Here is a 24191-nt window from a genome sequence, read left to right on the forward strand (position 1 = left end):
TGTGGTTTGGGACACGACCACGGTGGCCTGATTCTCTGTTTATTTGCCCTATATAGTGAATTAGGGTGTGTGTGTAGAATGATAACGATCAGACGCTGGAACGTAATAGTGTTCACGTGAACCATACGGTGACCCGAATGCGATTTCGGGCCTGGCGACGACGAGAACAACAAGCACACGAACTGCGTCACAAATTTTATTCCCCCCTATATAACGTGCCACATTAGATCGCTGGCGCTTCAGTGTGTTTTTGTTGATCTGTTCATTTATTTTTAGATCCGAGCCGAGAGTCCTGACCCCGAAGAGCAAGAAGTGCAGGACGCGAGGGATAAACACAACCATGTTTAGTAAGTGTCAGAACGTACGACCTAGAAATCATAATCAATAAGACACCACGTTAGTTGTGGATGTTTATCGTTTTATTCTAATGATTGCGTCTTCACAGAGCAGTGAGTGATTAGCAGGTGGAGTAAAGCTGGCTGATGGAGTTCGAGTAGAGTTCACTATGTAAAAGTGTTCCTCGGTTATCAGAAGTGCAGAACGAGGAAGGAAATAAATATTCATTTAAAGAATACGATTCGGAATAACATCGTGTGCACAATGATCTGGATTTCATTTCCTATACAAGCGTGAGTCACTTGTAGGAAATCGAAAATCCGACTTAAAATGTGTTTTTGTTTCGTTTTATTTCATGGTCTTGACTAAGATAGGAAATGAAAAAATCCAAACCTCAAAATCTACACATTAACTTTTTTTTTTTCTTTCTTTTCCATAGCACTAGCAGAGTAAAACTGAACCTTGTGATTAATTACTGATTGATTGATTGATCATGTTTGTGCTTTTTTTTTCCTTTCCTTTGAATATTTTTGTCATATGATGTAGGACAATAACTAACAAAATCATTTTCTTTGCACTTTATTAGAAGTATAATGTTTTTATTTTTTGGAACCGATTTACCTTCCATTTACCTTTATGAAAGATATTTTTATTTATTTATTTATATAACTTCTGGAATAGAAAGTTTGTCTGTGGGCTAAAGTACACTTCTAGTCTGTTTGTGCCAAGCGAGGACTGTAAGGCTTCTTCCCCTCTTTATTTATATATATATATTTCTACACGTTTCACACGTGATCCTGACCGATTTCAGAAAATCGCCTTTTTTTTTTCTTTCTCGACCAATCAGACGGCAGCCCTGCGGACATACGAGGAAAAACACGCCGCTCGTTAGCGAGCGAGTTTTTACGTTTTAAGACGTCTCGGGCCGGTCCGTCATAAAAGCTCGAAGCGAGCTGCTTCGGCGTAGTTCGAATAAATCGAATCTTTATTAATAATAGTAACAACGAATACCGGCTAGCGTTGTCATGGTTACAATGTGAGCTGGGTTTGTTTTTTTGTTCCAATATCAGTACATGGAGTGCGAAAGCAGCCTACGTTATAGACGTCCTGCAAGATGTAAAAACAAACAAAAACAAAAGAAAACACTGTTTTGACTTAATATCTCGCTATTTTAGGATAGCATCGTTATCTTAACTTATTTTAACGCGCTTCGTATGTAAGTGAATTTCACTAAAACTAGCTTACTGTCTGCGAAACCGCTTTTAGCTCCTATTGAATAATCGATAGATAGTCGACAGCGTTAAATATAAAATCGGATTAATGAGATCGTTTAAAATACGATATTAACTAGCGATGGCTTGAAGTCGAAATGATGACGTTTTTGTACAATAACAAGTTAATGGTATAATACCGTGAAATCTTTAGTTACTAAGTCGAAAGTTAAAACGAGCCCCCCACCTCCCCCTAAACGTTTTCCTGTCAGATGTTTGAGATGTGCATGTTGTGCGTTCGTGCCGTGCAAATTCCTGAGGTTTCGTGCAACTAATCAGAAAAACAAAACAAAACGTGAACGTATCGTATTCCGTGGCCATGTCCTCATTTCGCACTCAATATTTTTGATGCTTATTACTGTGAAGCGTGTAACAGTTTATATTTTATTTTATTTGCGTCCCACCGGCGCAGCGTTTGGCCGATACACCGCATGCTGTGCGAGAGTTCTGGGATGATGCGAGAGGTTCCAGATTTGACGAGAAATCAGTGTCTGTGAATCACGCTGTACTTAAACGCAACTCGTTTGTAAGTAATAAAAGAGATGTTTTAACGTGGACTGCGGTTCCAGAGTGAATTTTGTGGCGCTCTTGTGAATTACACAGACAGCTCCAGAATTATTGGCACCCTCGATATAAAGGTGGGTAAAAAAGAAATCGGGGGGCGGGGGAATGTGAAAGAAAATGTAAAAAAAAAAAAAACAATAAACGGAATCCTGAGAGTAGCAATGTTTAAATACAAAGGTTTTTTTTATTCATTTCTTTTGAACGAGATGTTTTTTTACCGTGAACCAGAATTGTTTCACGTTATTGAGCACCATAGTGGATTGTTTATTGTTTTTAATCTTGGAAAAAAAAAAGATATTTATTAGCAGACAAACAGTAATCCAGCTTGTTTTTATATATACAGTAGGGGGGGGGACCCCGAAAGCGATATCGTGTCAACGTGGGCGGAGCTTAAGCTACATTTTGCTCGACCGGTTGCCAGCTCGATCGTATGACATCACCACAGTCGCTTCCTAGCAAACTCATCAGCTAGAAATCAAGCCAGAAGAAAGGCAAGTGAGTGGCGGTCGCACGATCGAGTTCGTTGCCGCACAAAAACGTGCCATCACATCTACGCACCTGTACGAATAACTTAAAAGCTGTGCAAGTAATCATTTCTGACATACATTCACCTTCTAGAAAGGCCATGAAGTTATTAAGTTATTAAACATTCATCAGATGTAACTACTTATAAAAAAAAAAAAAAAATTAAAAAAGCCTCCGTTGCGCTTCTGAAGACGACGAATTAACAAATACAAAAAGTGAAGCTTGGGACTGCACCAGCATGTAGAGAAGAAGCACTTCGGGAGTGATTTGCTTCCGTCAGCCCTTTGCTGTCAGTGCGTACTGATATTGAGGGCACGTCGGTTGGATTGGGACCGAACCATGGTGAGGTTTAGGCTAAACTCCTCTGTCTGGGTTTGATCCGCAGATACAGCTGTGAAAGGAACAATAATAATAATAATAATAATAATAATAATAATAATAATCAGCAACCGTGTTACCTTTTATCATGCTAGCTAAGGCACGACCAGGCATGAATTCTAGACTTTGGGATGATGTGGAATGTAGCTAGCAAAAAAAAAAAATCATCGACACACCCCGAGCAGGTTGCGGGGGATGTAGCCTTCGTTGTCTCCGCACCGCGCCCACCACCACTCGCTCTCGTCTCGGTCTTCGTGTCTGAGCACGGTCATGCAGTCGCCCTCGGTGAACGACAGCTCGTCGGCGTGCTCGGCCTCGTAGTCCCACAGCGCGTACACGATACCGCGGTTCATCACCCCCATCTTCTCCTGCACACCTACACACACACACACACACACACACACACACACACACACCTTCCATTACAACGTATTAATGTACAGTTTATTGATTAAATACGTTATAAACGAGTTCTGCTTACTGTCTGGATCATAACATCACTCACCGTAGAGGAACTGTGAGCACTGTGCGTATCCCTCCTCCAGCTCCTCACACTTCTCCGCTGCCGTCTGCATGTCGCTGTAGGTGGCGGCGAACACGGCCGCGCCCGACTCCACCAGGAACTTGCATGCCTGAACGTTATTACAGGACGCGGCGCAGTGCAAGGGCGTCCTATAGAGAGAGAGAGAGAAAGAGCAATGTTTCGCGTGTGCTGCCTTGACAACGATGTCTTACCTTACATAAAGGTGTTTATTGACTTTGGATTGAATAAAGCAACAGAGTCAGACAGAGAGAGAAAGACGGATAGACCGAGAGAGACGTGAAAAAAGTGAGAGAGATTCCGATCCCAGGTGTTGGCTTAATTGCTTGGAACCCAAAATCGCTGCTTAACTGTCCGTCGAACCTTAAACACTCAATTCTGCATTTTTTATTTACTAACTATAATAATTTATATAATAATGGTAGCTGCTTGACACAGTGACGACAGTTTGGCCTACATAGCAACGGTAACCAGCTGTGAGCGGGGCTTGAGATGGGTGTTCGCTTCAAAACGAAACCAAACAATTCCCTCACCAGCCGTCGCTGTCGGCGGCGTTGACATTAACGCCGAACTGCACCAGGAACTTGACGATCTCTGTGTGTCCTGCACACACCGCGTTGTGGAGCGCCGTGATGCCTTCGTCGTTTGGCATGCTGGGGTCCTCCACCTGCCCGGAGACACCACACGCTCGTTACGCTCCCATCATGCCTCTCCCCTCAGAATACCACTAATAATGCAGATCACGTTTATCACCACGCCTCCACCTCACCTCGTAGATGATCCTCTGCACCAGGTCGTATTCACCCTCTAGTGAAGCATCCAGCAGGAGGGCCAGCGGATTAAAGCGCACCCGCATGCCGTGGCTGATCCGCTCCGACCCCACCTTCCGCAGGTTCGTTCTCTTCCCCTGCAGCAGTGAGAAGATAACCGGATGGATGACTAACAAGCAGAACAAGCTTACAGCGACCCGTTTAGCATCATTCAAACTCTAAAAAGTCCTATGACTTAAAGAGGTGGTTTGTAATTTTTAAAGCCCTCTGCTGCCTACGAAGCAAATTCTGACAAAAACATCAGCCAACCCCAAACTACATATGCCTCTTCAGTTGCCTTTTAAGGAAAAGGGGCAGGGCTTAGCCGTTCTTTTACACCTGGGGCCAGAGCAAGTTTCTGGGCCTGAAAACTGTAAACAGAAGCCTGAAAATGTAGAAACTGTCACACAGCAATGCTGCAAATAATGCTTTCTAAGCTATCTTAGAAATTTTTGACTTTTCACAAGTCAAGAAACGTTTCTTAAACTTCACAAACTGCACCTTTTAAAATTTAAAGGGGTGGTCTGTATTTAAAAAAAAAAAAAAAGAAAGATATATATATATATCCCTCTGTTGCCTACAAGGCAAATTACAACTGTACGAGAAATATTGATATTATATTTCCCGTTCCTTTTAATCAACTGCACATGCCGCCAAAGTTGCCTTATAAGGAAAAGGGGCAGGCATTAGCAGTTATTTTAAGGAGGTAATTTCTGGGCTGGAAAACACAAGGAAATTAAAGAGATACAATGCACCGCAATATCAGTTTTTTCTATGGTTTCTTTAAAAATGTCATTTTTACACATCTAGTGGCTTTTTAATAGATCACAGACTGCAACTTTAAAACTTAAAGGAGTGGGTTGTAATTATTAAAGCACTTTGCTGCCTACATTTGGATTCTGTTATGGTTTTTCTAAGGTATCTTATATTTGAAATTATATCACTATACAGACCTAGGAAAAAAAGAATAAAACCTCACCTGCCTGCTAGATGGCACTGTTGTTCAAATTTTGCCTAGAGAAAAAAAAGCTGACCTTTCTTATAAGAAAACATAAAAACTGCCGGAACTATCCGAAGTGTTGAAGCTGATTTTCACCATTAAGTGTAATTTTTTCCTTAATGTGTCCTAAAATATATGATTCAGTAGCTACAGCCAAAATAAAACAGCGTACCGGCGGCAGCGTGACCTGTCCAGTGACCTCAGGTGCCCTCATCCCATTGTCCTCCTCCTCTTCCTGCCCATCGTGGTTGCCTGCACTGGGATACGGAGGCGGAGGATACGGAGGGTATTCCTCAGCTGGGACTGAACTACCCACCTCCTGCTCATCATCCTCCGTCTGTTCAGATCTTCTGCTCTGTCCTGCAGCAGAGGAACGTGGTGGAAGCGGAGGTAGAAGCGGAGTCTGATCTTCCTCCTCTCCGTCCCTGTCTGTATCCGACGCCTTCTGAGCTCCGCCCGACAGCCATCCCGTTTCCTCGGCGGCCCCCGTGCTGATCTCCGGCATCTCCATGGCCGCCAGCGTGGTCTTCTGGTAAAGGAGCTTCTGGATGTTGGGTCCACCGGGTCCCTCGGGCTCCGTGATGGAGCTGCGCTTCTTTAACGGGCGTGGCGCATGCTGCAGCCGCCTGCGCGGTGTCTCCGGTTCAGCGTCGCTCTGTAGGCGGTGTTGGAGCATCAGGAACGGTAGCAGCTTGGTGGGACTCAGTGGGCGCGGTGCCCGCTCCGATTCCGTGCCCTCACCGGGACCGCCGCTGATGGCTTGGTCCACCTGATCAGCCTCGACGGAGCTGCCTTTCTCATTGTGGCTGCTGTCCTGGGAGTGAGAGTGCTGCCCTCTGCTGGACGGGATGACCGGTTTTCCATACACTAAGACAAAGAGCGTAAGAGACGGATACTGAGAACATTCGGTAGTGATCACGGTCTCATTTCATAACGACACAATCTCCGATGTCGTCATACGACCTTCAAGGTCATAGTAGCCACCTACTGCTCAATAGACACTTCACTTCTAACTGTTGGTTTCAGAGCATCGAAATTTCGTTAGCCGTTATATGAATTTTTTTATGTGTACGTTAGTATACGCAACAGTCTTAGCATGCACCAAACATAGGGATTATTATCTAATGCTCTCCTCTGCGTCACAGCGTAACCAGCTATTTAAATACAGCCACTTCTCTTTAGCCATATGAAAAACACACACCGTCCATCTGGTATTTTGTATCTCTCGTTTCCTGTCTCACTCCCTAACACACACACACGCATAGCAGATGAGGGTGTCACACTCATGATTTCATGCTGTAATATGAATAATATGTACCTTTTTAATTTGGCGTGTTTTATACCCGGTAAGCGCTTGCATGTTTAACCCTGAGACTAGCATTAGCAGTGTTAGCAATGCTCACCCCGAGGCTGCGAGCGCGTCAGCGTGCTCTGGCCCTGGTAGCCCTTAGCCAGCAAGCTCTGCTGCGTGTACATGGAGTAGATGGAGCTGGCCGCCAGCGTCTGAGGTTTCTGAATGGCCGGACCTTTGCTTGTTGAGCCCTCCACACTGAAGGGCCGGACGGTGGCCGCGGGCATCGGTGACTTCGGGAGGTGGGGGGCCAGCTGGTGGGTGGGTCTGGCTTTGCCTGGAAAGGTGCCAGTGGAGAAGCAGGCCTTGGGGACGCCAGACTGGCCTAGTTTGGGTTTGCTGGGAACCGGAGGGGGCACTTTACCTCCAACCTGCTGAGAACGGACACACGCATAGTTTTAGCCGAAATAATTTCCTTGGATCAGGGGCGGAACATATTAGACCAACAGCCAATCATGGGACTGGAAGTGATTATGAAAGTGGGCACAATCCAGCAGAAAAGATCTGATGGTGAAAAACCACTTGAAAGTGGGCGTGGCCTGTCAGGAATAACAAGTCTGATATCCTTCACATGCGCAAAGCCCCATTAAAGAGTTAATTAAGCGTGTTTGTTACCTGGCCATTGTTTAAGAGGTCCTCGCTGCTCTGATTCTTCCGTAACGGAAGTGGTGGCGGCGGCTTCCGATCTGCCTCGGGATCTAACGTGGAAAGGAAAAAAAAAAAAAGACTTTTAGCATCACAAGTTTATGGATGATTAGCATGTGGCTTGTATGAGTGCTTAACCTTTCTCCACGGAGCCGTGGCTGCTCATACGGGGCAGGGTGGAAGCGTAGCCTCGTTGCGAGCCGCCCACGCCGCTGATCTCACTGCTCACACTCCATTCAGACTGCTTGGAGAGTTTACCTGGGTGGGAGGAGAAAGGGAGAAAGGGGAGGGGCAAATGTTAAAGAATGGAGGGGTTTGGTACACAAGTGGCACTCTCTCTGTGTGTGTACATACTGGTGGGTTTGTTAAGCGGTTTGGGCAGTGTGCTAGTGCCATCCGGATATGCTGGCTTCACCAGGACGTCCTGTTTGGGAGGAAGTGGAGGAGCAGGAGACTGAATGTACGGGCCGACAGCGGCAATTCTGGACGGAACCGAGGGAGGATGAGGGCTCTGTCCATCACCCGGCTGCTGTGGGGAAACGAGAGAGAGAGAGAGAGAGAGAGAGAGAGAGTTTCTGCTTTGTGTGTTTGTTTTTTATCACAATTTACAAGGTTACAGTTTTAGCGGAAACAAGAGCTCGCTAACATCTTTCTTCAGATAAAGCAATTAGATTTAAGCTAGCTAACCAGATCACCTTATCAACTTAATTAAAAAAACCTGAAAGGCGAGCTGTCTCACACAGCTAGCTAACTACCGCTAACATCAAAGAACAAGCTGGATGGATGGCTAAGAAGCAAACTAGCCATTTAGCTACATTAGCCAGGTTTATTTTCAGTAAAACAAGCTAATTGAAGCTAGCAAGTTAAATATGATGACTACTTATGGTAGCTGAATGTAATAATTATCCAGCAATCTGCAAACATTAAATTTTATCATGATTTTATATACATTTCAAGTTTATAGGGGCATTTTACTATTATTATTATTATTATTATTATTATTATTATTATTATTATTTGAAATGTATTAGAACTTTACTTGTACCTAAACTACTAATATAGTGAAAAAAAGGAACCATTTGGAACTTCCATTAGCCTAGTATCGTTTGGGTTTTTTTTTTTTTGTTGCTAATATGGCTAGCTAGGAAGTGAAATATTTTTCCTGTTTGTAACAAGAAAATAAAACATTTATTTAAAAAAAGAAAAAGGAAAAAAAACAGCTAAGCTATAAGATATAAAGCTGTGTGTCCATATTTTTTTTCGGTCTCTGTGACAGTTCTGTCTGTTAGACACTCTACACTATACTTGCTAATGATGTTAGCAGGGTTAGCCCACTATTGCCAGCTAGCAGGTTACGTTTAGTAATTAAAACAGCCAACAAGCTATCAAACCTTATTCCACCAACACTAACCAAGTTTAGTGTAAAATTATAACCCGGACATCACGCGTGGAGATTATTTACTGACGTTTTTTGAAGTGCTGAGTCATGGCTAAGTCATGGCTAAGCCTCACCGCTAATGCTGGAGCATCACGTATTGTACAAGCGTATGAAACTAAACACACTTTCAGTTCTACTTGAATCCAGAATAGGAAAAGAAGAATCGAATGTTTAAGTTTGGGTAAGAGTTAGAATGGTTCTTGACTCAAATTTGGTAGCTAGCTGTGTTTGGTGAAAATATTTGGAGCTAACTAGCAAGTTAAAAACTGCCTCACCTCAGATAAGGTTAGCATGGTAATATCAGGTAATATCTTCCCTTAGCTAGGCAACGAAGTAGCTAGGTAACTATGGAAACCAGATAGCTGGTTAAATTGAGCTTAATTTAAAGTTTTTTTAAAAATAGAAGTCGTAACCGTATCTTATAGCAAAGCAGTGTGTGTTGAATATTGCGTTATAACTGATGATCAGTTCTGTCCTGCACTCACAGGGAGGTTTTCTTTCTGCTGTAGAGCTGCTTTCTTCTTCCACAGTCTCTGGCGCAGTTCGGCCAGTCGCCGCTCCATCCCCGCTACTTCCTGTGTGCGCTTACTCAGACACTCCTTCTGCTGATGGAGCTTCGCGCTCTGCTCCAGGTTCAGCTTGTTCCTCAGCTATAGGGAAGCACAGTCTTTTATTGGACATATTATTGCAGATTATTTCTCTCAATCCCTGTCTGTTTCTTTCTGATCTTTCATCATCCATCCATCTATTTGTCTGTAGACCCATCGAGCAATCTATCCATCTGTTTATCCCGCTATCCATTTATCTACCAGTCTACCCATCCATTAACTACATACCTGTACTTCTGCTTATCCATCCATCCATCCATTTATCCAACTCTATATCTGTCCATCCCTCTTTTTCTTTATCTACCAAATCACCCACCCATCCACTTATCCATCCCTATATCTATCGATAACTCTTTTTTTTAATCTGCCAATCCATCCATCCATCTGTTCATTCCTATACACTTGCTCATCCTTCCATCCATCCATCTCTTTATTTTAGCCATTCATCCAGCTCCTTTTCTATTCATCTACTCATTTAAAGAGTCATCTCTTTATCTAATCACCTCTCCGTCTAATCTTTTTATCCAACTATCCATGCTTTTATCCATCCGTCCATCTACTCAACCAAATCATCCCTTATTTTATTTCTCTGCCCATCCATCTATCTGCCTTTATCTATCCATCCATCTGTTTTTCTATTCATCTAGCCACCAGTCTACCTCTTTACTGAATCTCTCTTTCTTTCAGTTAATCCACTTCTTTCTTACATTTATCCACCCATCCACCCCTATTAATCCCAAAATCCCTGTTATCCCTAACCCATTATCCATTCACCTGTGTCTCTATTTTCTATTCAACCACAAATCCATCCATGCATCCATTCATCCTATGCCCAGACTCTACTTCATAATACTTCTAGCTTTGCTACATTTCTATTTTTATTCCTCTCTTTTATTTCATGTCTCCACCTTTTCATCCATCCATCCTTCTATTGTCTCTTTCACTGTGCATCCATCCATCCATACATCAATACATACGTCTAGCCAAACACATATCCATCCATCTGAACAACAGGCACCTGAAGCTCTTTGTAGAGTCGCTCGAGTTCAGCGATTTCGTCCGGTTTGCCGCTGCGTAACGTCTCCAGCTGCTTGCTCAACTCCTCCACTCTGGACACGGCCATGAGCAGCTCCCTCTGCTTCTGCTGGAATAGGCCGTTCATCTGCTCGATCTCCTCCACTACAGACACGGAGAGACAGAGTGACAGCGAGTGAGAGTTTTCACTAACGATGAATCAATTGTTTTTCTTCGGCTCATTAGCTTTGAAGCTCATTGTGGTGATTCCTCGCTGAAGTTGATGAGGTGTCGATTCGTGGCTAAGCCTCATTGCTAATGCTATTAGCATGAAACCGCAAGGCTAATAGCAGTATGTGCTATTAACAGGCTTTTTTTTTTTAAAAGCTTTGCAGATTTTCACCAACTCGTCCACATAAAAAAATATATTTGTACATTTTCTCAAATCCAAAATAAACGCAGTATGTTTCTGTGCAACGTCAGCAAATAATAAATATAAATCAAACGTAGAAATAAACGCTACAGGCGTCTCAAGGTTTCTTTGGATAATTAAGTGTTCTTTGCCTCCTCAAAAGGCTTTACCTCCATCGGTCTTTTTCTCTGTTCATCTCACCATCCATCTCATTCTTTATACATCTACCCATCCACCTATCCCTTTCTCCTTCCTCCTCTTTCTCTATATATCTAATCATCCATCCACCCATCCCTTTCTCCATCCGCCTCTTTCTCTATATATCTAATCATCCATCCACCCATCCCTTTCTCCATCCGCCTCTTTCTCTATATATCTAATCATCCATCCTTCTATCCATCCATCTCTTTGTCTACATAGCTAATCATCCATCTTTCCATCCATATATCATCATCCATCCATCCATCCATTTGCCTCTTACTCTATATACAGTATATCTAAACATCCATCCTTTCATCTATCCATCCACCCATCCATCCATCCTAAAAAGGCTTCACCATCTCACCATCCATCCCTTTCTCCATCCATCTCATTCTTTATATATCTAATCATCCATCTTTCCATCTATCAATCCATATATCCAGTCATCTATCCATCCATCCATTTCTCCATTTGCCTCTTCCTCTATATACAGTATATGTAATCATCCATCATTTCATCCATCCATCCAATCCCTTCTCTAGCCACCTCTTTCTCTATGTATCTAATCATTGCTCCATCTCTTTCTCAATCCATCCATATCATTCTCTATCCATTTATATATCTATCTATGTATTTTATCTATCTATCTATCTAGCTGTCTGTCTGTCTGTCCATCTACCTACCTACCTACTGTTTCAATCAAAATTATTCAACCTGTCCAGGTAGTGCACACTCAAAAACCCCTAGCCAGTTCAGGTATTTCATGTGTTCCAGCTCAAGCACACCTGATTCAGCTAATGAAGCCCTTGATTAGCTGCATCAGGTGTGCTTGAGACAACACCTGTTTTGCATATGCTGTTGTGAGGGATTCTAATCAGGGGGGTGAATAATTTTGAGACTGGAGAAGTCATTATAAGTTTCAATTGAATTTGAATTTTGGGAAACCACTTGAAGTATTCGTCGTGTTGGACTACTTCAATCACTTTTGTTTGAGTTGTTCATTGCAAACAGCTGAAAGTCTGTAAAATTTGACAATAAACCTGATTTTCACTGCGGGTTGAATGGTTTTGATTGCAACTTTATCCATCCCTCTTTCTCTAAATATCTAATCATCAATCCATCCATCCATTCATCTATTTCTATATCCTTCCACCCATCCATTGGTTCATCCACCCCATTCTCTATTCATCTAACCATCTCTTTCCTAACCTATTCATCCATCCATCTCCTTCTTTATTCATCTAACCATCCATGTATTCCATCCATCCATCCATTTTGCATAAAGGTTCTTTGATTCATAAAAAGGCTTCACTGCCATCCTTTTCTCTTTATATCTAACCATCCATCCATCCATCTTTCTGCATGCATCCATCAAATCCAGTCATCCAACCATCAGTAATTTTTAGATATTTGAGGGTTCTTTGCTTCCCAAAAAAACTTCCATCTCTTTTTCCATAAATCCATCCATCCATCCATGCTTGAATGTTTCTCCCAGACTGACAGCTGAAGAACACTTAAGACTTCATTAATGATTCAGCAGAAGTTCTGACCTAGTTTGCTGTTGCTGAGGCGTTTCTGCTCCACCTGACCCTTGAGAGCCCGAACACGCCTCAGTTTGGCCTCCTGGTTCTCAGCGTTCTCGCGTAACAGCCGCAGTTTCTCCTGCTCACGCTGCTGCTGTTCCTGCATCTTCAGAAATCGAAGGCGCTGCTCCTGAAGAAAAAAAAAAAAAATCAATAACCCACATTGAAATTCTGGGTTTACAGCTGTAAACAGCTGCATGTTGAGTGATTCGTACAGAAATCACGGCTGTTTTTTACAGCCACTGCTACTAATGCTCAATTCCCATATTAATATTGTGTTTATTGAAAACCCGACACGAGCTCCACCTTGGAGGCCAGGACCTGCTGCTGCGCATTGATCTGCTGCTGCTGCCGGGATGCCATCTCCTGCAGCTCCGTGAGACTGATGTCCATAGGAGGATGAACAATCTAGAGAAACAAAGTCATATGACTAGCTGTGCTCAATGGTATATTCATGTTGGGCTGGGAGGCGATCACAAAACGAGACAATCCTTTTGGGAATTGATAGCCAACTCCAAATCTCAGAAGAAGTGCTGTTATTGGCTCTCTGAAAATAAAAAAATGCGCCTCTCCACTGCACACCCACCAGTAAGCACGCAGTATTTTTCTTCGAACAAAGCGGAAAACATAAAAGTTGTAACATAAAGTTTGGCTTACGCAAATCAAGAACGCTGTCAAAGGAAAGTCAGGTATATTTCAGCTAATTAGGCTAAAGTTCACTTGGAAGTTTAGCAACCACAAATATTCAAATGAACAGTGGCAATAATCTATGATCCACACCAAGTAGCTAGCTAGCCAGCTAAATTCAAAAGCTGATATGATAGCTAGCTGTAACGTGAGTAATGTCGTTATTTCTCCACGATGCTCTCTATAACTCGGTTTTTAGAATCAAGAAAAATTACCATACGGGCTCGACTCCATCGAATCAGAATTGGAGTCGACTCCAAAAGTTCTGGAATCAACCGAATCGCAATCTGTGAAACTCACAGACCCTAGCAAGCTGGCTAACATTAGGCCAACCGAGCTAGCTAGGTATAAAAGCAGAGCAGAAAGCTAGAAGCAACTAGCAACATGAATGAAACAGATATTGCGGATTGTTAGCAATAACAACATTGACACGGTTTCACACTTACTCCGTTCTCAAGGTGTGTCTCGGATATGGCGTTCCTCTTCAGCGAGAGCTCCGGGCCTCTGGGAGTCCCTAAGAACACACACACACACAGTATAATGACACTAATTAAACACGGCTAATGAAAAACATTGTGTTGTCCGGTTCATTAAGCTGCCAGTGGTGAATCCTTTAAATCTCCACCATCATCAATATTAAATAACGAGAGAAACATGTCTCATTGCTCATCTGCCCTACGAGCACCGGGCAAAACATGTCTACTCTAGCTAAAGCCAGCATCAGTTCAGCCTTGAAACACCCTGGGCTGTGGCCTCACGCACACACACACACACAAAATCAAAAGTGTGTCCTCATACTACCAGGGTCATCCAGGAGCATTGGCTCAGTGCCCCACTGACACTCATTGTAAGTGTGTGTGTGTGTGTGTGAGCCACAGAAATTGGAACATTACCCTGCTGGCCATGCAGAATATTTTGGGAGCTCACAGCCCATGGGTCCACCGTCACATTTATTTGGCACTCTGTGTGTGCGTGAGTGTTTCTGGGGTCCACTGTAATACCAGAACAATGTCCTTATGTAACTGACGATGAAGGAACGAATGTGTTTAAAGTCCTGGAATGTTCATGAATCTCAGAATAATAAAAGTCAGAATAATCAGAATCGGGTCGATATATCAGTTTCAGGACTACGCAGTATTTTGAGACCACGTGTAAGATAATAAGCACCATGACACGTGTGCTGTATTTCAGTTTGATCTGATTGAAAAGAATGTAAAAGTCCCATCTCAAACAGACCAGCATCAGCTCCACGCTGTCTGTGGAGTCAGGGCGCGTAACGTGACGGATCACTGCCACGAGACGGATTACTGCCATGCGTGCAGTCACGTCGGGCTGTGCGTGTTGTGTACGGTCATGAACTTGTACTAATTTAAATACAGACGAAAGGTCTCGTTAAAAAGCTGTACTTTTGCGCGTTCTCCTTCCTGCTTCCTCCACCTCGTTTCATCATTTATTCATCCTCCTGGTTTCTCTCTCACCTGCATCGTGGCTGGGCGCTCGCTCGTGGCGGAGAACGAACCGAACCTCGGACCTCTGCTGCCCCCAGCGCTGCAGCAGCTCCGTCATCCTCTCACCGTCACCGATCAGGCGCTCTGTTCAAGGAAATCGCACAAAGAAAGACCCATACAATGACAAAGGAAATCTCGTTTTACACTGCAACCTTCACGATCCTGAAGCTCGTGGCCAGAAAAGTGTACAAAAGCTGTCGTGTAAAAAAAAAAAAAAAAATCATTCTCTCTTAATATTATTCTTAATTGTTCACGGCCACGAAAGCCGGACGCTTGGCTTCGAGACAGTCAAAGTAACACAAATAACATTTCAGTTTTCAGGTGTTTACATGTTCAGTTTAGGTCATATAGAAGGGTTTCTTTTTCCTAACGTACACAAGCTTGTGTCTATCTAACAGTAATAAAACCTATAACGGATACCACATTATAATATTTTATAATAATATAGCATCAGGCCAGCAGCATTGTTGTGCTTAAGTTGGATCGTTGATATCCATAAATCGGTCCAGGTGTAAATAAATGTCCTCACCTGATCCTCTCCAGCTCTCGGCCAGGTAGCAGTCGGTCTCTCCGGGTTCCTTACACACGTCCACAACGTCCCGGCACAGCGTCTCCGGGGTTACGGGCACCTCGGTGAAGTGCTTCTCGCTGTTGCTGAGGTACACGGTTAGAAACATCTGTCGCACACACACAAACACACACACACACACACACACACAGAACAATGTATAGAAACACAAAAGTTGTCCAACATGTTTTCCATAAAATACATGTTAAATCCATATTTAGGATAGTCCATATTTCCACAATTAAGTCATCGTCCATTTCTCAACTTCTCTCCACAATTTGAGACGTGTGGCCCATGGGGGTGGAGCCATACCAAGATGTCCTGCGGGGGTGGGGGGTAGGAATTACCCATTGGCAACCCATTCCAATTGCCAAGATGGCTGCCATCGTATCATATCCTAAACCACATCAGCAAGAGGAGCATGTAGTTTTAGGAGTATATCTACATGTTGTAGCTCCAGCCCAAAACATCACACGCCCATCCGAACAATCTAGACACCGTGATACATAATGTGCATCGTAGAAATGTCTCATAGTACTCTGATATGATATTTTTATCGTCTCTCCCACCACTAGTACCATTATACTGTCACAGTTCTGCATCGCCAGCCTGCTGTTCTCTTCCTAAACCGCACCATAAGGCTGTGGGTTTCTCTCTTGGCACGAGTGGGATAAAAAAAAAAAGCACAGATGGATGTCAAGAGGCTTTGGACCCAAAAATAAAACACTGGTGGGAGGAAGGGATTTGTCACTGAAGATAAAAAAAACAAGAAAAAAAACTGGGGGGGGGGGGGTAATTGATTTTCTGACATACAGTAAGAGCTGTACTCATCGCAGAATGTTTGGGGGGGGGAAACATCGCCGGTACTGTCGATGCGAATGAGGACTGGATGGATCGGATTCGACCGTGCCAGCTTGTACAGAGACATCTTCGCTGCTGATTGAGTGTGAAGTGTTTGTTAGCGCGACAGATTGGCTCAGGGGGAATTATACGGCTGCATGCTGCTTTACCTGAGTCTCACGCACACAGAGAGGGACGTGCAGGTTCTGTCCTGAAAACTATGAGGGTTTCTTTCCAACTATTTCTTTTTTTTTTTTTTAAATCCACCTTAGCGAATAAAAAACCCCTAAATATCGATCCTAAATAACGAATGATTATCATCTGAATATCACTGACAAGCAACTTCTGACCAATCAGAATCCAGAACTCGACAGCAACGCGTGGTATACGAGGAACACTTGTGTCGCGTAGTATCTTCCGTCAAATAAAATCATGAGAGAGAGAGAGAAATGAATGAAAGTGTCTGAGAGACACTACCGGGAAGAAGGTGCCGCTGAACGATACGCTTCTGTCGCCTATCTAGGTCTCTCAAACATATATATCTATGTTTACGATCAGACCAGCACGAGGGCATATTTCCATGGTAACGTCCAACCTTTCCATGGAAAAATAAAGTCGAGAGCTCTGAATAAATCTTTACGGTGTGACTTCAGCATCTGATATGAGAGGTCACACCTTTCACTAATGTAAGCCTGAGGCAGGGATAGTGCTGGAAGTTTTATTTTGAAACTAAGAACAAGTTTCTGTACTTCATGCAAATTTGGCCTCGAATGTAGACAAGACACTTCACCGTGTGCAAGCCGAACACTGGAATGTTACCAGGGCGGCCATTTTGGAAGTTAGCGGATATCCAGACGAAAGTAGAGGTTTTATTCTGTGCTTAAAATAGAAACGTTTTCTTTAAAATGAGATTTTAAAACATCATCTAAAGCAAGCATATAAAGATTTGGGCCTGTTTTTTTTTGTTGTTGTTGTTGTTTTTTTGTGATATAAATTTTCATTGCTTGTTAGCTGCAAAACTAAAGAAGCTAACGTCAGCTAATCAGCTACACTTGAGGTAATGGGAGACTTTCCTGGACTGTTCATTTACTTCCTTTTTGTTTTTTTAGGGACTGACTCATGCATGCGTACATTTAAAACGATTCATTCAACCCTGTTTCAAATGCTTTCAATTATATTGGATTTTAAAACCAATAAACAAAATATGTAGAATATATACAATAAATACATACTTGTAAAAAAATCAAATACAATAAGAAATAAGAAATAAACCACTTTAGGGCATGCTGTTATAGAAACCCTCATAGAATAATATATAATGGAATAATGGTTATAATGGGAATTGTATTGGTTTTAATGGAAACTGTAATGGGTCTGTCTCTACTGGTCATTTCTTGCCTTCTATTGGTGGCATGTTATGTCTAGTGGATACCATTAAGGACCAGTAATGGTAATGATTTTAATGGTCAGCTGATGGTTTGTAATGGTATTTTGTAGTGCACACCATTAGAATTTCCATGTTGGGGGGTGATGAAGCGGAATTACTGTTGGTGATTGTTTTTCTACAACAGGACATCCTAAAGTATGTGTTGAAAAGTCAGACTCGCGCTACCGTTTCCCAGTTTGTCACATGATCTTTGCACGAGTCATTTCCTGAGCAAGCAAGCAAACAAACAAAAAAAATCGCACATGACGATCTGATCGACGCTCCCATGCCACCCAGCCCAGACACGCCGTTTGCATTATTTACACAAACGCCCATAAACACAGCATAAAACATCAACTCGGCTGTGCTGAAAAAAAAAAAAACAACCCCATCCCGGGCTCAGAACTGGCGAAACAGCAGGGACGCTCGTGACTCATCGGGACGCTGTTGACACGGCAGCCGGAGCCAAACACAAAGGTTTGAATAGTCGAGCCTCGTCACGGGAAAGAGGATGCAGCACTTCTATATTTACACCGACGTTTTTCCGAGAATGACGTTTCCTCGTTCCGTTGCTTTTGTACGATTCTGAATTGATTATAAGATCTTACATTTAAAAAAATTAATAAATAAATCCTCTCTAACTCTCTAAAGTCCATGCTGTTTTTTTTTTTCTGTGTGGTATTAAAACTGGGCTAATCAGTCCTCATTTCTGCATTTAGGTTGTTCATTAGCACACATAGAAAGAACACACACACACACACACACACCATTCGCAGCCTACTTACGTCCAAACCAGTGGCTCAGACACAACACCAGACTGTGATAAATCCTAATAACATCACGGTAATGGGTTTTCAGAATACCTATACCTTTATATATATATATATATATATATATATATATATATATATATATATATACACACACACACACACATGTATACGTAATATATATATATATATATATATATAATGTATGATATATTGTAACAGGTGTAACTTTACACCTCATGTTGCTGTTACTTTTCTCACCTTTAATTGGTTGAGATAATTGGTAAAAGAAATCTTATACGTGAACTGAGAAAAAAACATCCTCTATGACTACAGGAACAACAGAAATGCAACACCATCAATAAATGATGACAAATCATTCATCATCTGTCGTACGATACAGGCTTCCAAAAAAAAAACAAACTTGACTTTAATCATTCCATGGGTGTATATATTTATTATTTCAGTTGAATCACTAGTTAATTAGCTAGATGATTTATGTATTCATGTATTGGGCTTATTAAACTGAGCTTGTGTGTGTGTGTGGTCACAGAAAAGCTACTGTCAGTCTGTTTGGTGCGTGTGTGTGTGTGTCTGACCATATGGTCAGTAGACAAAATGGATACACACACACACACACACACACACACACACACGGTCATGTGACAGGGGCTTACCCTTGTACCCTGCTGACCTCTAAAAGGTTTACCCTCTGAGAAGGAGATTATAGCTCCATCTCAGAACCTTCTTATTAAAGGCAGCCGATGAAAACACGTACACGTAAAAACGCATAAAAAGACGGCTGTTTATATTTCTGTTCTGGCTAATGTACCGCCCAGGCTAACATTTCGATGCGAAAGAAGCGATCGCTAGCACTTTATCTGCGACACACTGCTAGAAGTCGTATGTGTTAGCGTTGGGGTTCATCAGTGCTGGAACGTCAGCACTAATTTCAAGAGACATCCCGAACGCTAATATGTATCCGTACTGACTCTGACATCACTTCCTGCTCTTTGACATCCCGTTGTGTTCCTATAGGTCATTCTCGGTGATATGCTTTCCATCAGGCATTAACTATGTCTGTGATGTTTTACGAAAAGCTCTCTGCTGATTAGCTAAATAGTTAGCGGGCTAGTCAGCTATTAAAAGTTGCTTTTTATTTTTTTTATTTCTATCTTTCTACTCTATTTAAAAATGACCAAAAATAATAATAAATTGGATGGTTATAGCTGTGAGAACAGTGCTGCTAGTCAACTGGGCAAATGATTAGCTAGCTAATAACCAGAGCTAACGATTAAGTAAGTTAAGATGTGTTGGGTTTATTTAAAACATTTTACACAGACTACACGACAGTGGAAACGTGACAGAATCATCAGGAACATCAACATTTCCCTCAGAAATGTTTGTAAAATACTAGTCAAACACTCCGTACAACCGAAATCACGCTTAGCACCGACCACTAAACGGACGCGAAATGAATCCTGCCGTGTCGGAAAGTGCCGCGTCAGGACGGACTTGTGACTCGTGTATTTTCAAGACCGAACGTGATGTGTGATGCGAAATAATCACAAGGCTTGTGGAATCTTCTGGAATCTTCATGTCAGAAAGAGGATTTCCGAGCATATAAAAGGCTTGCGTGTGTCCGGTGTTTTTTATCGTATCGCTAACTGAGATAAATCTATGCTAAATCTTTCATTCTACAACATGTACAGTACAGCTCTGGGTTAGTGGGAATTCCATCGGCAGGCAGCGAACACGGTGTGAGGGTTAAAGTCTCCTGTGGAAGGCAGGTTGCCATGGTTACTGTTGCCATGGCAACATGCCCCGCGACAACATTGGTGCTATGCAGAGAAGGGCTTCTGCGCCAATGGCTCTGGTACTTCAGAAACACACACACACACACACACACACGTTTCGTCATATTTCTCGTACGGGGTGAAATCCAGTCAGAAACGGTTTGTTGTGACCCGAACATGACATGAGGGTTCAACGTGAGTGAAATGAATGTCTTCCTCGTTGCGCTGAGACTGGTTTGGGGGTCGAGTTACTGAGAGCTAATGTCATTTAATCCGTCTTCCGCATGCTGACTGTACACTCACCTGTCAATTCATGGTACAAATGATTTCGAGCGAGTTAGCCTCAGAGTCATGCGACCTCCTGCGCTAACCAAGTGGAAAAGCCCAAGCTGTTCAGCTTCCTCTAGGGAACCACTAACAATACAGCATGCATTTCTGGGGTCAACGTGTCGAGTTCGAACAATAGGCTGTAGTTCCCTAAATGGCATTAAGCATGGAAAACCCCTGTTCATTCTAAACAATGCGATCCAGACATGTATGAGAAAATAAATATACCCCCCCCCACACACACACACACACACAAAATGGAAGGATGTGTCACTCAGAAAAGAACTGCACCAAACTGTACTTTCCCATCAACAGTGGTCCTTAGCTTCCAAAGATTACATAATCATTTATAATAATTGGTACCTAATATAATTGGTACCGCTCCAACCACAAGGAGACATCCAGCTTGGTAGCTTGAAGCCTTGGGAGTTATATTGTTATACATTAAATACAACCCTGCTGGAAAAACAACAACAACAACAACAACAACAACAGAATTTGTAATGATTAAAATGGGAATTGTATTAGTTTGAATGGAAACTCTAATACTCCCTGTGGGTCTCTACTGGTAATCTGTTGCCTTCTATTGGTCACACATTATGTCTAGTGGATCCCATTAATGGTTTCAATGGTTAGCTGATGGTTAGTAATGGTATTTGTAGTGGAAAACCGCATAGTGGAAATTCTGTGATGGTGTCTATTGGGGTTAGCAGGGAATATGGTGTTTTCGCTGGCATGCTGTTTGCGAAAGTTACAGTATATGTTGCAATGAATATCGGTTATTATTTAAAAAAAAAGTCAAATACTGTACAATTAATGATTATTTTTTTTGTTTCTTGTTTTTAAATCCTGATTCTATACCACTATTCATTTTGTTCTTTTTTGGTAGCATTTCCAGCAACGCAAGGGTGGTGTTGAGCACATTGCCGTTCTATAATTAGCCCAAACAGGCATGCAGGGACGTGTGTGATAACGATCTGACAAAATCCAGATTGGGAATGGCAGGGGAACGCCGGGAATCAGGAAGAGCAGCTTACACGAGATATAAAAGACGTTCGAAGGGGTGTATCATGTGTGAATACTGCGATACTGACCTTTGCTTTGGAGATAGGCGCAGTATAAAAAAAAACAAAAAACGTCACGCGCTTTGATGTGTTAGGATGAATAACGGCATTCGTCTGGTCAAGACGATGCACCCGCTTCCACTCGAGATGCCCGTTTACAACCTGCGGCTGCTGTCGTGGACAAAAATCCGCAAAAATCGTAAAATAGTTTTATGGTCCAGAATTGACTGTGGTCTTACAACACGTAATGTGACGTCCTCGTATTAGCGGCATTGCAAACGAACATGGCCGACGACAAATTCCCCGGCGCGTTCGATTAAAGTCTCAGAGTGCGAGCGCATGTTAAGACGCTCGTCTAAAATCCGCCAATAGGATGGCGGCAAACTCGTGGGACGGCTCCGAATACGGTAGCGGCGACGAAACGTAAACAATAACACGCTTCCTTTTCCTTTCGTTGTGTTTAAGGCGAGCTCGTTTGTTTTTGTGCACCACGTAAGCAGGAACGTAGACGTTTACTTGAATCGCAGGTCTACCATTAGAGGATCTTCTTCATGGTGTAGCCTGATACGGAGAACACACGTTATTGAACACACGTTACTGAACACGTTATTGAACACACGTTATTGAACACACGTTACTGAACACACGTTATTGCACACACGTTATTGAACACACGTTGCTGAACACACGTTATTGAACACGCGTTATTGCACACGCGTTATTGAACACGCGTTATTGCACACGCGTTATTGAACACACGTTATTGCACACACGTTACTGAACACACGTTACTGCACACACGTTATTGAACACACGTTACTGAACACACGTTATTGAACACACGTTACTGAACACACGTTATTGCACACACGTTATTGAACATCATGTTATTGCACACACGTTATTGAACACATGTTATTGCACACACGTTATTGAACACACCTTATTGCACGGTTATAAAGTTTAACAGGGAATTTTTACATTTTTTTATTTTAATTCTCGGGATCTCGTACAGCGTGATGAGTAATAAACGTAAAAGATCACTCGAATCGAATTTTTTTTTTTTTTTCTGCGCTCGCGATGTCGAAAGCGATACAATGTCTACAGATGATATCGCGCGCCCCTGGACTACCCCGAACGGGGCGCGTGATAGGATGTTTATTCAGATCCAAACTGATAAACACGGGCATTTATCTCCTACACATCGCACACACAGTTATGAAATTAGAGACAAGCTCAAACCAAACTACTTATTTATTTATTTATTTATTTAAGCTCAATGTCATCTCCCGCGAGCTTTTCGGTAACACTCACCGGCATCATATTGTCAGTCGTGAAGAATGCAGATCTCCTCCTAATCCTAGTGTTAATCCCATACACACACAGTGTGTGTGTGTGTGTGTGTGTGTGTGTGTGTGTGTGTGTGTTTTGCAGTCCAGGCGATGTGCTCGCTCGCGCACCTGCACTACGTCTTCGGTGTGTGTCTGTATTGTATTGTATTGTGTATTATTCCGTGCTCTCGCGACTCTCTCTCTCTCTCTCTCTCTGATGCTCTCGCTCTTTTCCAAACCTGTTGCAGTGTGTACTTGTTCACCAGAATCCGCTACAGCTCTGTCTACCGATCAGAACCTCTGTGCTCATCACACACTCACGCGCTCGGCTCGCGCTACCGGGTCCACGCGTCCAGCTTGCACCGGAGCCGCACGCTCGCAGCGCAGATCCGCTAACTTCACACCGGTGTGACTATACAAACTGTATATTACGCGTCCGAAGGGGGGCGTGTCTGTCCGCGGGCGCGAGATGCAAATGAGATGACGTCACGGACCATCGCTTCAATCCCTCACTGCTTAATGAAGGGCGCGCGCTCAGGGGGCTGGCCCTCAGAGCCCAATCTGTATTTTGTCGATCATTTTTACCCCCGAAATTTATTTATTTATTTATTTACTTTTTACAACAAACTGTTGTGTAAAAAAAACTTCCTCTTCTGTTTTATTAAGTAAGCGAAATAATTTAATTAATTAGATGACGCCTCATTTGCATAAATAAATATATTAATATTTATCGTTTATGAAAATTGTCTCACCATCGCATCCAATAACACACGCTCCTGCCATAACTGACTTGCAGGTAGATTCATTTGAAGAATCGACTCAGTGAAGTGAGTCATAATGAACATACTGCTTGACAGTAAAACTTTTGAGTACATATATTGGAAATATGGGTGTGGCAATGACCATAAATGGGATTGTGGGCGTGGTATAGCTAATGCGACTGATTTATTTGGCTGTATTGTGCCAGGACACCAATATTTTCTTTTAGAAATCATTTCACTCTTATAATATCATTTTGTTCTAAAACCTAGTGGTTATCACGTTGGCCTCGCGCCTACGGGGTTGGGGGTTCGATTCCCGACTCCGCCCTGTGTGCGCATGTGAGTTTGCATGTTCTCCCCGTGCTTCAGGGGTTTCCGCCGTGTACTCCAGTGTCCTCCCCAGTCCAAAGACATGCCTGTGTAGGATAAGGAATCCA

At 42.7% G+C, this 24191-nt stretch overlaps 1 protein-coding gene across 2 annotated transcripts; it reads right to left on the reverse strand.

The window, feature by feature from the left end:
- Positions 1-1532: 1532 nt before the first annotated feature.
- On the reverse strand, positions 1533-23429 carry tp53bp2b (tumor protein p53 binding protein, 2b). Of its 2 annotated transcripts, none has more exons than XM_053616993.1 (18): positions 22977-23429; positions 15401-15548; positions 14842-14955; positions 13810-13877; positions 12983-13084; positions 12644-12806; positions 10485-10645; positions 9344-9508; positions 7775-7946; positions 7559-7678; positions 7391-7473; positions 6828-7149; positions 5597-6291; positions 4385-4522; positions 4149-4282; positions 3580-3746; positions 3251-3450; positions 1533-3087 (listed from the first exon to the last, which is right to left on the reverse strand). In XM_053616993.1, the coding sequence occupies exons 1-18, from the start codon at positions 22983-22985 to the stop codon at positions 3046-3048; spliced, it is 3003 nt and encodes a 1000-aa protein (XP_053472968.1). In that variant the 5' UTR covers positions 22986-23429; the 3' UTR covers positions 1533-3045. The 2 variants fall into 2 exon arrangements, with proteins under 2 accessions (XP_053472968.1, XP_053472967.1); XM_053616992.1 differs by having other exon boundaries at positions 7775-7949.
- Between the last annotated feature and the right edge of the window lie 762 nt (positions 23430-24191).

The sequence above is a fragment of the Ictalurus furcatus genome, chromosome 27 (assembly GCF_023375685.1).
Source record: "Ictalurus furcatus strain D&B chromosome 27, Billie_1.0, whole genome shotgun sequence".
Classification (NCBI taxonomy): Eukaryota; Metazoa; Chordata; class Actinopteri; order Siluriformes; family Ictaluridae; genus Ictalurus; species Ictalurus furcatus.

Coding starts and splice junctions, on each gene's coding strand:
- tp53bp2b (XM_053616992.1), bottom strand. Junction 9,509..10,484: donor GACTCTACAAAGAGCTTCAG/GTGCCTGTTGTT, acceptor GCTTCCCTATAG/CTGAGGAACAAGCTGAACCT. Junction 7,679..7,774: donor ACCGCTTAACAAACCCACCA/GTATGTACACAC, acceptor CCTCCCACCCAG/GTAAACTCTCCAAGCAGTCT.